Source organism: Dasypus novemcinctus, chromosome 9 (assembly GCF_030445035.2).
Source record: "Dasypus novemcinctus isolate mDasNov1 chromosome 9, mDasNov1.1.hap2, whole genome shotgun sequence".
Classification (NCBI taxonomy): domain Eukaryota; kingdom Metazoa; phylum Chordata; class Mammalia; order Cingulata; family Dasypodidae; genus Dasypus; species Dasypus novemcinctus.
This window is the reverse complement of record NC_080681.1, coordinates 33823072-33835149: the sequence shown is the minus strand read 5'-3', so window position 1 is coordinate 33835149 and position 12078 is coordinate 33823072. Positions and strand designations below refer to the sequence as shown.

At 37.2% G+C, this 12078-nt stretch overlaps 1 protein-coding gene across 5 annotated transcripts in view; it reads left to right on the top strand.

Annotated features, from left to right (window-relative positions):
- The window catches only part of RPAP2 (RNA polymerase II associated protein 2), a 152832-nt gene that overhangs the window by 18333 nt on the left and 122421 nt on the right, over nt 1-12078 (top strand). For 4 of the 5 annotated variants that reach the window (XR_009187140.2, XR_009187141.2, XM_004455576.5 and 1 more), the window contains exons 4-6: nt 4269-4367; nt 4568-4633; nt 6407-6495. Coding sequence is in view for 3 of the 5 variants with exons in the window: in XM_004455576.5 (XP_004455633.2) it covers nt 4269-4367; nt 4568-4633; nt 6407-6495 (254 nt within the window). In the remaining 2 variants the exon portion in view is untranslated. The remainder of the gene's footprint in view (nt 1-4268; nt 4368-4567; nt 4634-6406; nt 6496-12078) is intronic. The other variant, XM_071217257.1, reaches the window with a different exon arrangement.

Sequence of the window (12078 nt, the reverse complement as noted above, 5' to 3'; positions counted from 1 at the left end):
AGATGAGAGTTCCATGTCTTTCTAGTCCTCCATCCTTTCCTGAAGTCAGGAAGCTTTTTTCTGGACTCTCTTCTATAGTGTCAAGGTAATTCAATTTTTTTAAAAGATTTATTTTATTTATTTCTCTCCCCTCCCCCCCCCCATTGTCTGCTCTCTGTGTCTATTCGCTGTGTGTTCTTCTGTGTCAGCTTGTATTCTTGACAGCACTGGGAATCTGTGTCTCTTTTTCTTGCATCAGCTCTCCATGTGTGCGGCACCACTCCTGGGAGGGCTGCACTTTTATCATGCGGGGCAGCTCTCCTTGTGGAGGACACTCCTTGCATGTGGGGCAGCCCTATGCAGGGGACACCCCTGCATGGCACAGCACTCCTTGCACGTGGCAGCTCTGTGCGTGGGCCAGCTCACCACATAGGCCAGGAGGCCCTGGGTTCGAACCCTGGACCTCCCATATGGTAGGCAGATGCTCTATCAGGTGAGCCGCGTCTGCTTCCCATCAAGGTAATTCAGTTTAATCTCCTTTGACCATTTACTATTTTTTCAGAATGTGTTTCAAATAATAGTTCATTGCAATACTATTTTAATAAATTACACATACACTTTTAATTTGTATGTGTATGTTCTCTTTGTGTCATTTTAAAGCATTTTAAACATCTTTGATTATCTAAAATAGAATAGCCATGTTGAAATTCCTAAGTTTAGACAAATTGTCACTGGCTTGAATGTACTGGTAGCTAAGAAAGTAGCTCAGAGCTTTAACTTTGAATGAGCTTGATAAAAGTATCTCAGACATGGGTTTGAGAAATGTGTCCTTGTAGTGCTATAAAAGTTAACTGAAATTAACTGAAACATTTTCGTATATATCTAAAGTTGATTTTTTCCCCTTTATATGTAAAATGTTTAAATATCTAATGTGATGTTTTTACTTTCCTGGTTTTGTTTTCCAAATATTGGGGTGAAATATGAGACAAATAATTAAACTTGCAAAAATTAAAGGAGACTTTTCTGACCATCTTTCTGTTTTCATCAATAAATATACACAAAACAATATTTTCAACAAAGTAGTACACCTAGTTTGTTGAAGTGAAAAGCAGTGGCCTCTGTTCACTTTGGTAAAAATATAAACATAGTGGACTTCGAACTTCATTCGTAATTATATTTTTGCTGGAGCATAGGTTGAATAGAAGGGATAAAATTAACCCTAGTTAGTGTTAAAAATCATTATCTTGGGGAAGTGGCTGTGGCTCAATTAGTTGGGCTCCTATCTACCATATGGGAGGCCCTGGGTTCGCGTCCCAGGGCCTCCTTGTGAAGGCAGGCTCACCTGCACACTGCGGAGAGCTGCCGGCCTGCCAGCACCGCGGAGTGCGCCCGGCCTGCCAGTGCCCAGAGTACCGCCGGCCCACCAGCACCACGGAGAGCTGACTCAGCAAGGTGATGCAACAAAAAAAAAGGGAGACAAGCAGAAGCACAGAAGAGCATGCAGCAAATGGACATAGAGAGCAGACAACAAAAAAAAGCAAGCCACTAGAGGGGGGAAGTAATAAATAAATAAATACAGACATAGAAGAATGCATAGCAAATGGACACAGAGGGCAGACAGCAAGCAAAAAACCACAAGGGGGATGATAAAAAAACAAAACAAAAACCTTAACTTGGCCGGAAATGTCACCAAGTAATTCAATCTATTAACTTCCTGCAGTTCCACAGAAAAGTAAAGAAAATAAAGCTGTTAAAAGAAAAAATGGAATGTATATGTGGATAATTTGGAATCTATAGTTTTATAAGAATTGCTAGAATCAAACATCTTTATAATATTTCTTGTGAAGTCAAATTCAAAATATAGTACCTGGGATTCCTCCCTCCTCCTCCGAAGAAATTAACCTAATTAGGTAATTGGTTCTTTGAAACACTCTGCAAAATTCTGATCCACTAAAACTGATTGCATATGTTTGTCCTTCTGATGGTTGTGGAAGCTTCATGTTATCTTTGGACATCATTAGACATCTTAGCTCTTGAAGTACAACTTTAATGCTATATGAACTTTGCCACTTTGCTACTGGAATGCTCCGTGCATCCACCATTCCACTGGAATTATTTATTCCATTCATATTAATTTTTGTTACAAATCTAACTGATGAAAGAACTTCTGGGTGTTTAGGTCCACATTCTACTTTCAGGCTATATATTCTGTTTTTGTAATTTGTCCTTGGTGACCCATTAATCTTATCTGTCCACCTTGTAAGTGTCATGTCTTCAGCATCTTCAAGACCCCAGTGTCTTCAAGACAGTACCATTGCCTACTCCTTTTTGTCCTCCTTCAAGTTCTTCCAACAAGGGAAAATTATGATGAACTTTATCTCATGTGGGGACTGCCAGTGCAGCTCAATGCAGCTGCACATCTGTATACAGGTTTTTTTGCATTAAAATGTTACGTTTTTTAACAGCTTTATTGGGCAGCAGACTTGGCCCAGTGGTTAGGGCATCCGTCTACCACATGGGAGGTCTGCGGTTCAAACCCCGGGCCTCCTTGACTCGTGTGGAGCTGGCCCATGCACAGTGCTGATGCGCGTAAAGAGTGCCCTGCCACGCAGGGGTGTCCCCCGCATGGGCGCCCCGTAAGGAGAGCTGCCCAGCGCAAAAGAAAGTGCAGCCTGCCCAGGAATGGTGCCACCCACATGGAGAGCTGACACAACAAGATGATGCAACAAAAAGAAACACAGATTCCTGTGCCACTGACAACAACAGAAACGGACAAAGAACACACAGCAGATGGACACAGAGAACATACAGCCGGGGTGGGCAGGGAAGGGGAGAAAAATAAATAAATAAATAAATAAATCTTTGGGGGGAAAAAAACAGCTTTATTGCATTAAAATTTTGAATGAAAATTTCTTCTGTATCTTCATGCTTCTTAAAAGGAAAAGGAAAAGGGAAATTAAAAAGCAGCCCTGCTGTTTTGAAAATAATTCTTAGTTTGGTTCAGAAATTTTTCTAAACAAGAAGAATAGAAACATTACAGTATTTGAATTGGTACATTAACTGCATCAGAAACTCCATGTATGATGGCACTAAAGAAGACAAAGACAAGCCAGAAATGCTTCATTTGAAACAAAAAACTTATTTAATTGCAAAAAAAGAAAAATTTTCAGTACCTACAAAAACAAAAACTTGTTCAATAAGATTTTGACCATGACAATTTCAAAAGAAAGTATTTGGTGTTAGCTTTTAACTATCTCCTCACCATTCCTCTGTACAGTTAGAGTTTTTTCAATAGCTGGAATATTTTGCACAAAAATTTGTTTGAGTCACAGTGACACCTTTGATATACTTTGTGTTTAAAGAGTGTGCTTTAAGACATGGGTCAAATTATATTCATCAGCATTTTATGAGGCTTAGCTTAGTTTTTGAATATCTTTTTTTTTTTTTAAATTTACTTCTTCCAACCTCTTTGTTGTTTGTACTTGCTGTGTCTGTTCTGATTTTGTTTCTTTAGAAGGCATCAGTAACTGAACCTGGGACCTCCGATGTGGGAGGGAGGCACCTAATTGTTCAGCTACCTCTGTTCCCTGCTTTGTTGTGTCTCTCATTATGTTCTTCCTCCCATGTCTCTTGTTGCATCATATTGTCACATCAGCTTGCTGCACCTGCCTGTCGCATCAGCTCACTATCTTACCCATCTTCTCTATGAGGCACTGGGAACCTCTTCTCCCTGCTTTGTTGTGTCTCTCTTCGTGTTTTTTTTCCTTCTTGTGTCTCTTGTTGCAGCATCTTGTTGTGTCAGCTTGCCACTCCTGACTGTCGCACCAACTCTCTGTCTTCTTTAAGAGGCACTGGGAACCAAACCCAAGACCTCCCATGTGAGAGGCGGGACCTGAATCACTTGAGCCACATCTGCTTCCCTGAATAATACTTCTATAAAAACAAAATATCAGTACCACCATTTTGCTTTGGTATTGTAGTTGTTATAGCACCACTTCTTCCTCCTGCCTGAGAATTATTTCAAACACTGTATGACTTACAAAGATACATAGCGGACTGTGGCAGAAATTTTATATATATAAAATATTATAACTAACATTTGCTGAGTGCTTACTATGTTTCAGGTACTTCTCTAAGTGCATTTTCTTTATTTTCTCCTGTAATTTCAAACCTGTGAGGTAGGTACTAGTCTTATCACTTTGTTTTCAGATGGGGAGGTGAGGCCAAGAGCACTGATAAATGAACTTTTCCATTAACTGTGGAAAAATGCCCCCTCCATGTTATTATAGGGGAAGTTCATCACATCCGCTCACTACAATGACATCGTGGATGAACGTTCAATTATCAAACTTTGCGGTTATCCCTTATGTCAGAAGAAGCTGGGAATTGTAAGTGATCTAATTTTTTAAACTGTTCTTTTATTTTTATATTTAATAAAATACTTTGTGGAAATAATAAGAAGTGAAACCCAAGATCATAAATTAATCATATGGGTTGGTTAAAGATATATGTTGATGATTAATCTTATAACATAAAGTTCATGTTTATTATTTGAATTCTTTTGTAAGCTGTAATTTCTTTTCTTTAGGTACCAAAACAGAAATATAAAATTTCTACCAAAACCAATAAAGTATATGATATTACTGAAAGAAAGGTAAGTTTAAAGGGTATTTTCAGTGTGGTGGTTATTTTTAATATTATACTAAATAGAACTCTTAAAAATAACTGTAAAATCTTACCTTTCGGCAAATAGCTGTATTAAAAAATTTCCTTTCATTTGTATATGTTTTAATCAAGGGCTTAAAAAACTCCTTGCCTAATCGTTCAAGAAATACTTAACTTGAACATTTTTTTTTGAGGCACCAGGGGCTTGGGATTGAACTGGGTACTACATATGTGGGAAGTTGGAACTCTACCACTGAGCCATATTGACTTTCCTGGGTTGGTTTTTTTCATTTGTTTTGCTTGTTTTTGTATTTTCAGGAGGCACTGGGAACCAAACCCAGGACCTCCCATGTGGCAGGCAGATACTCAACAGCTTGAGCCACATCTGCTCCCAATTAATTTGAACATTTTAAATTGAAAATATATATTGGCACATGGATAGACAAGTACATCATGGAAAAGAATAGAGAGCCAAAAATAGGCTCACTACACATGGATTACATCATATAGGACCTCAGGGTTATTGCAATCAGTGGAGAAAGAATAGATTTTTCAATAAATAGTGTTGGTACAATTAGTTATCCATATGGAAAAATTGAAAGTTGACCTCTACTTCACATACAAAGATTGCTTTTAGAAAAATTAAAATCTAAAAGTAAAAGGCAAACTTTTCAAAGACAAGAGGGGAGAATATTTTTATGAACTTGGAGTAGAAGATTACTTAATGCAGGAAATGATAGGCCATAGAGGAAAATTTAAAAGTTTGTCTGCATTAACATGTAAAGCTTTTTTAAAATCACATTTCCAAAAAAGATAAGCCACTAATCAGAAGTGTTATTTCTCACATATAACTGACCACAGATTTATATATCCAGAATATATAATCAATAAGGAAAAGACAAAAAACTTAATAGAAAAATGGTCAAAATACTTCGATAGGTGTTTTGCAGAAAGACCTTGAATAGCCAGTGAACATGGCAAAAGATGCTCAAACTCATTCATAAACAGGGAAATATAAAATAAAAACACATTTGAGTTATGTTTTTATCATTTTTAAAGTAACACATTTCCTTATCCAGAAAATTTTCACTATAGTGGCAACGACTCAAGACTCAGATTACCAAAATTATAAAAATCCTATAATATTAACTCTTTTTATACAACGGTAGGAGGAACATTATCTAGTAAAGTTGAACTTGTACATACTTTATGACCAAGCCTTTGCATTTGTTAGTATACTACAGAGAAATTTTTGCCCATGTTCACAAGTATATGTGTATTAAGAATGTTCATAATAGCATTGAAATGATAGAAAAAATTTGGAACAATGCAAATTTCCATAAATAATCAAGGTAGTATATAGTGGAATGTAATACACAGTGAAAAATGAATGTCATTTTATGAAAGAACTGTAAAACGTAATGTTGAACAAAAGCAGATGAGAATATACAACGTTATGATTCCACTTAGATATAGTTTGATATAGGCAAAACTGAATGGTATCTTTTATAGGAATATGTATATAAGTGGTAAAACTAAAGAAAAGCATGGGGAATGATTAACACAAAGTTTAGGATAGTGGTTATCTCTTGGGAACGTGGAAGGTAATGCAGTTGGAAGGGGCACATGAGGGGCCTTATTTCTTACTGTAGGGTTTTTGTTTTATTCTTGAACTATTTGTGTTTCATACTGTCTTTGATACATAGATTATGTTACACAATGAGAAAAAATAATTTACTAGTTTTATATATGTTCTTTTTAGTCTTTTTGCAGCAATTTTTGTTATAAAGCATCTAAGTTTTTTGAAGCACAAATTCCCAGAACACCAGTTTGGGTTCGAGAAGAGGAAAGGTAATTTAAATCATTATATATATATTTATTCATATATTCTAATAATTTCTTCCTGCTTTTCTGAACTATGTAGAGAGCAGGTCTGGTTTTCTATAGCATGTTACCAATGTATACAGTTTGTGGAAAGATGGTTATATTTTAAGTATAACTATTAAGAATTTTACACTTAAAAAAATTTATACATACAAATGTTATTTATCTGTTTCCAGTTTGCCATTATAGCTTTAAACACAAAACCTAAACTGTATCTCTGACTTCCTTCTGTGCCAGTTTTGTTTATGAATCCTGTTCATCTAAATTTTTTAGTAAAACTGTTAATTTTTTCCTGAAGATAGTACATCTTGGGATTCACACAAGCTCATTTTGTTGTTAAGAGTGGAAGGTATGTACTAAGGTTGAAAAATTCAGTTTAGGAAGTGGATGTGGCTCAAGTGATTGAGCTCCCACCTACCACATGGGAGGTCTCAGGTTTGGTTCCCGGTGCCTCCTGGAAAAGACAAGCAAGACAGCAAGCTGGTGCGAGAGGCTGGCATGGTGAGCTGATACAACAAGATGATGCAACAAGGAGATACAAAGAGGAAACACAATGAGAGACACAACAAAGCAGGGAGCGGAGGTGGCTCAGGTGATTCAGTGCCCCTCTCCACATGGTCCCAGATTCCGCTCCTGGTGCCTCTTAAAGAGAAGATAAGCAGACATAGAGAGCACACAGCAGATGCACACAGAGAGCATACAGCGAGCACAAACAATAAGGGGGAGGGAATAAATCAATAAAAATAAATCTTTTTTAAAAATTCAGTTTATTTAATCTTTCTTAAAATCAGTATAACATTTTATTAATTTGAAGAAAGCCAATTGAAATAATATTTTTGCAAACAACTTTGAGTATTGCTGAAATTTTCCTCTTGAGAAATGTTTAAACATTTGCAACATTTTCCTATATGTGGAATTGGAGAGAAAATTTATTATGAGGGAGAAATGACAGAATAATATTAAAAAGGTAAGAAAAATTATGGTTATGGTAATTAAACTCTATTGTCTAGGAATTTTAAGTAAAAGCTTAAATTAAAGAGATATTGTCCCTAGTAATTCATGTTTGATAGTGGGTACTATAACACAGGGCACTGTTATTTGTAGTCAGATAGTGAAAAATCTATGATAAATAGTGACTTAAATACAGTGAGATGCAAGTTAAATAAAGAGCCCTGCTTCAAAAAACCAAATCTTAAATGAAGTCTTATCTGATGCATGAGGTTATATGACACACTCCTAAGTACAGGTAGCATTGTGTACTAATGACGGACTCCTTTGCCTATCACTGCAATCCCATGTGGTTTGGAATATGTAAAACATTTGTTGATGGATTAAGCATAAATAAAGACTAAATTGTTCATTTCTCCACCAGTCTTTCTGAATTTCTTGTTTGGAGGATGAAAAATGTGGCATTGCCCAAGGAGACTGGGAAATTAAGAGCGCCTTTTTATTTATCATTCCTTTTTTCCCCTTGATTTTTAATATTTCCTTCACCAAAGCTGCCCATCACTTCTTCATGCCTTTGATAGCAACATTGATCCAATCCCCACTATTCAGACCATTGTTCCCTTAAGTTATCCTTAACTTTGTTTCCAGAGATGTCTTCTCCACTTCTTCCTTTTAGCCTACTGTGCTGTCCTCATAGCTGCTTCATCTGTTTCAAAACCATTTACAAAACCACTTTTGGGAAACAGACTTGGCCCAGTGGTTAGAGCATTCGTCTACCACGTGGGAGGGCTGCGGTTCAAACCCCGGGCCTCCTTGACCCGTGTGGAGCTGGCCCATACGCAGTGCTGATGTGCACAAGGAGTGCCGTGCCACGCAGGGGTGTCCCCCGCGTAGGGGAGCCCCACGCGCAAGGAGTGCGCCCCGTAAGGAAAGCCGCCCAGCGCGGAAGAAAGTGCAGCCTGCCCAAGAATGGCGCCGCACACACGGAGAGCTGACACAACAAGATGACACAACCAAAAGAAACACAGATTCCCGAGCCTCTGACAACAACAGAAGCGGACAAAGAAAAACACACAGCAGATAGACACAGAGAACAGACAACTGGGGCGGGGAAGGGGAGAAAAATAAAATAAAATAAATCTTAAAAAAAAAAACCACCTTTATTGCCATCTCTATTTTCTTCCAATATATTTAATACTTTCTTATTTTAAAACAATTCTTCCCTCTTATCTTTTCCTAAAATCTCACCATCCAATGTTTGGAATGCCCATTCCCTATCCTCCACCCCCAACATGGTGCCCTGTCATTTTATATTAGTGGATCTTGAAATTCTGCCTTATCTTTAAGCTCTTACCTGCCTTGCTAAAAAAAGAAAGATTAAAATGGCCTGATGTAAACAATTTAATTAACAAAGTATTTAGTATGTGCTTAGTACCTTATAGGCTACTCACAGACACAAAACCCAAACTGTGAGTTTAAGGAACTTTATATTTCATTAGGATGGCAAGACAGACATGAATAAAACAGATTCATACTGGTGACCAATCAGTGACTTTAGGTCTTTTCACAATGAGAAATTCTAAGCAAAGGTGAGAAAACAAACTCATGGTGGGGGGGGGGGTGTGCGTTGGAAACACAAAGTGGGAACATTAGGTTATTTGAAGTAAAAGGTTTTTTGGGTCTGGGGAGCCATTACATATTTTTTGAGCAGAGTTTAACCTGTACTTGGTGTACAAGATGAATTGAAAAAAAAAAATCATGATTAAAGAGTTGAAAGTGTCTTTAGAAATACTTCAGGGCAACCCCTTTATTGAACAAGCTCAGAAAATTAAGTGTATTACTTAATTGCTTAAGCTGGTAATACATTCTGAACTAGCCATGATTAATTGTATTTCACTTGAGTTGAAGGAGCCAGAGTAATCTATAAATATACATTTGTGTCATTGTGTGTAGTATAACTATAGCCCTTGTTTATATATAATATTTGTCAATTTGTAGCAGCAGTATCTTTTATATCTATATATATTAGTTTTAATTTAATTTCTAAATTAGGGGTAGGGATTATTTAATGAGTCCACTAGAGGTCACTGGCTTTTCATAAAAAATGTTTGACTTTTTTTACATGTACTAATGATCAGAGTTCTTGAACTCCATACTGTTTTAACTGTTGCACATTTAAGCTGTACAGAAAGGCAATATTTTAAAGAAAGTCTGTTCATAAATGGTGTGGATTACAGCATTCAGAACCCATCTTCCTTTAAAGGGGAAAAAGTGGTTTCTTTTACATGGCAGCTATTAGTATATAAAGCACAAAAGGTTTTGTTAGCTTAAAGTTGGGTCATCATGAAATATAATTTGTATCATGCTATATTTTAAAATAAAAATTTAAAAATCCATTAAAAGAATTAGATATTTTATTGCAATGACTTTCAAACTTTTTGACCACTGTTATAAATACATTTTACATTATGACCCAATATGTATATAAACAAAACTGAAGCAAAGATCTAATGAAATAAAATGTATCCTTACTACGTGAAATGCCTCTAATCTACTCTGCTATTTTTTAAAAATGCTAGTGGTACCTCACTAAATTGGTGGGTCTTGATCTGCAGTTTGAAGAGTACTGTTGGATCTAGCTCAAATTTGTAGTTGTTTTTATAGGAAAGTTTCTTACCTACACTAGGCCTCAATTTCCTCACTTATAAAGTAGGAAATTTAACCACTAAGTTCCCTTTAATTCTATTGTTTTACAGTTCTAAGTCAATTGTGTCTTTAGTCATTGCCACTGTAGTGAAAATTTTCTGGATAAGGAAATGTGTTACTTTAAAAATGATTAAAACTAAAATTAACAGCATAAGACTAGGGAAATATTTACTATCTTATATGGAAATTTGTCTCATTTAAATATTTATAATGAAAGTTAATTATAAATAATTACAATAAAATTATAATTAAATAATTTGAACTCTTCAGACTATAATGATGAAGACTGATAGATTGGTTCAGTTTTTAAGTTATGAAGAAAAACCAGGGATGCTTTAGGATATGAGTTGAGCAATTTGAAGTTGACATCTTGAGAGATAACAAGATCTTACATACCATTTGGAAAAAGAATATTGTATTTGACCCAATTTGGTCATATATTTTTAAGCTTTTTCTCCTCCCCTCCCCTTCCCCTACCGTCTGCTCTCTGCATCCACCCACCATGCATTCCTCTGTGCCTGCCTGCATTCCCATTAGAAGGCTCTGGGAACCAATCCCAGAACCCTCCGGAGTAGGAGAGAGGTGACCACTTTCTTGAGCCATCTCAGCTCCCCGTTCTGCCACGGCCTCCTATTTTCCCTCCTTTGTGTCTCCTGCTGCGTCATCCTGCTGCACCAGCTCTCCCTATGTTGGCGGGCACTCCCACGCAGGGCAGTCCCCCACGTGGGGTGGCATTCCCATGTAGGACTGCGCTCCAGCGCAGGGCCACATTTTTGCGTGGGGCCGCATTCCTGCGTAGGCCAGCCTGCTATACAGGCCAGCCCGCCCCCACCAGGAGGCCCAGGGCATGGATGCTTGGACCCCTCACGTGGTAGACGGGAACCCAATTGGTTGAGCCATATCCGTTTCCCTAGTCTTTCTTATATTATTGTTAAAGCTAATATAAATGTATTTACCAGTTTCTAAAATACTAAAACCTAATAGGTCCCTTAAAACTTGATTACTTTATACCGCATGTAGTAAGCTTGCCAGCTCATTACCTGATTAGTACAGATAGATATTTAAAAGATTAAGACAAATTCATGAATTCTTGCTCCACACTTAAATGGAGACTGTGGAGTCTGAAAAGTCCATGGAGGTTTTCTTTTTTTTTAAATTTTTTCATTTTTTAAAAATATTACATTCAAAAAATATGAGGTCCCATTCAACCCCACCGCCCCCACCCCACCACTCCCCCCACAGCAACTCTCTCCCCCATCATCATGACACATCCATTGCATTTGGTAAGTATATCTCTGGGCATCGCTGCACCTCATGGTCAATGGTCCACATCATAGCCCATATTCTCCCACGTTCCATCCAGTGGGCCCTGGGAGGATCTACAATGTCCGGTAATTGTTCCTGAAGCACCACCCAGGACAACTCCAAGTCCCGAAAACGCCTCATGGAGGTTTTCTTGTCCCTCATTTTTATTGTTAAGTTATGAAAAAGTATCTGGAATGTATCTTTAATGCCATGGAGACAGCTTCACTTTTCACAAACAGTTGCCTAATGACTTCTTAATGACAAAATATTGACCTAGATGGCCTGGTTAATGATTCAGTATGACGCTTCTCATGTTAGTTAGAAATTTTTCACCCAATTGGTGGCCAGAAAGAGACCACTTAGAGTTTTGATTCTCAGAGACAGTGTGCTCATTCAGATAGTCATTTAGTTGCATTTATAAATCTTGTTTGATTGAATGTAGGCTCTGACAAACCTACAAGAAGGAAGAAGCCTTCTTGAAACGTAACCTAAAAAAAATCAGGAGTTAAATCAAAGAAGGAAGGACAAATGTTGATAAATCTCAAATTATGATTTTGAAGATCAAATTGGGGTGAATGGTTAATGCTGACA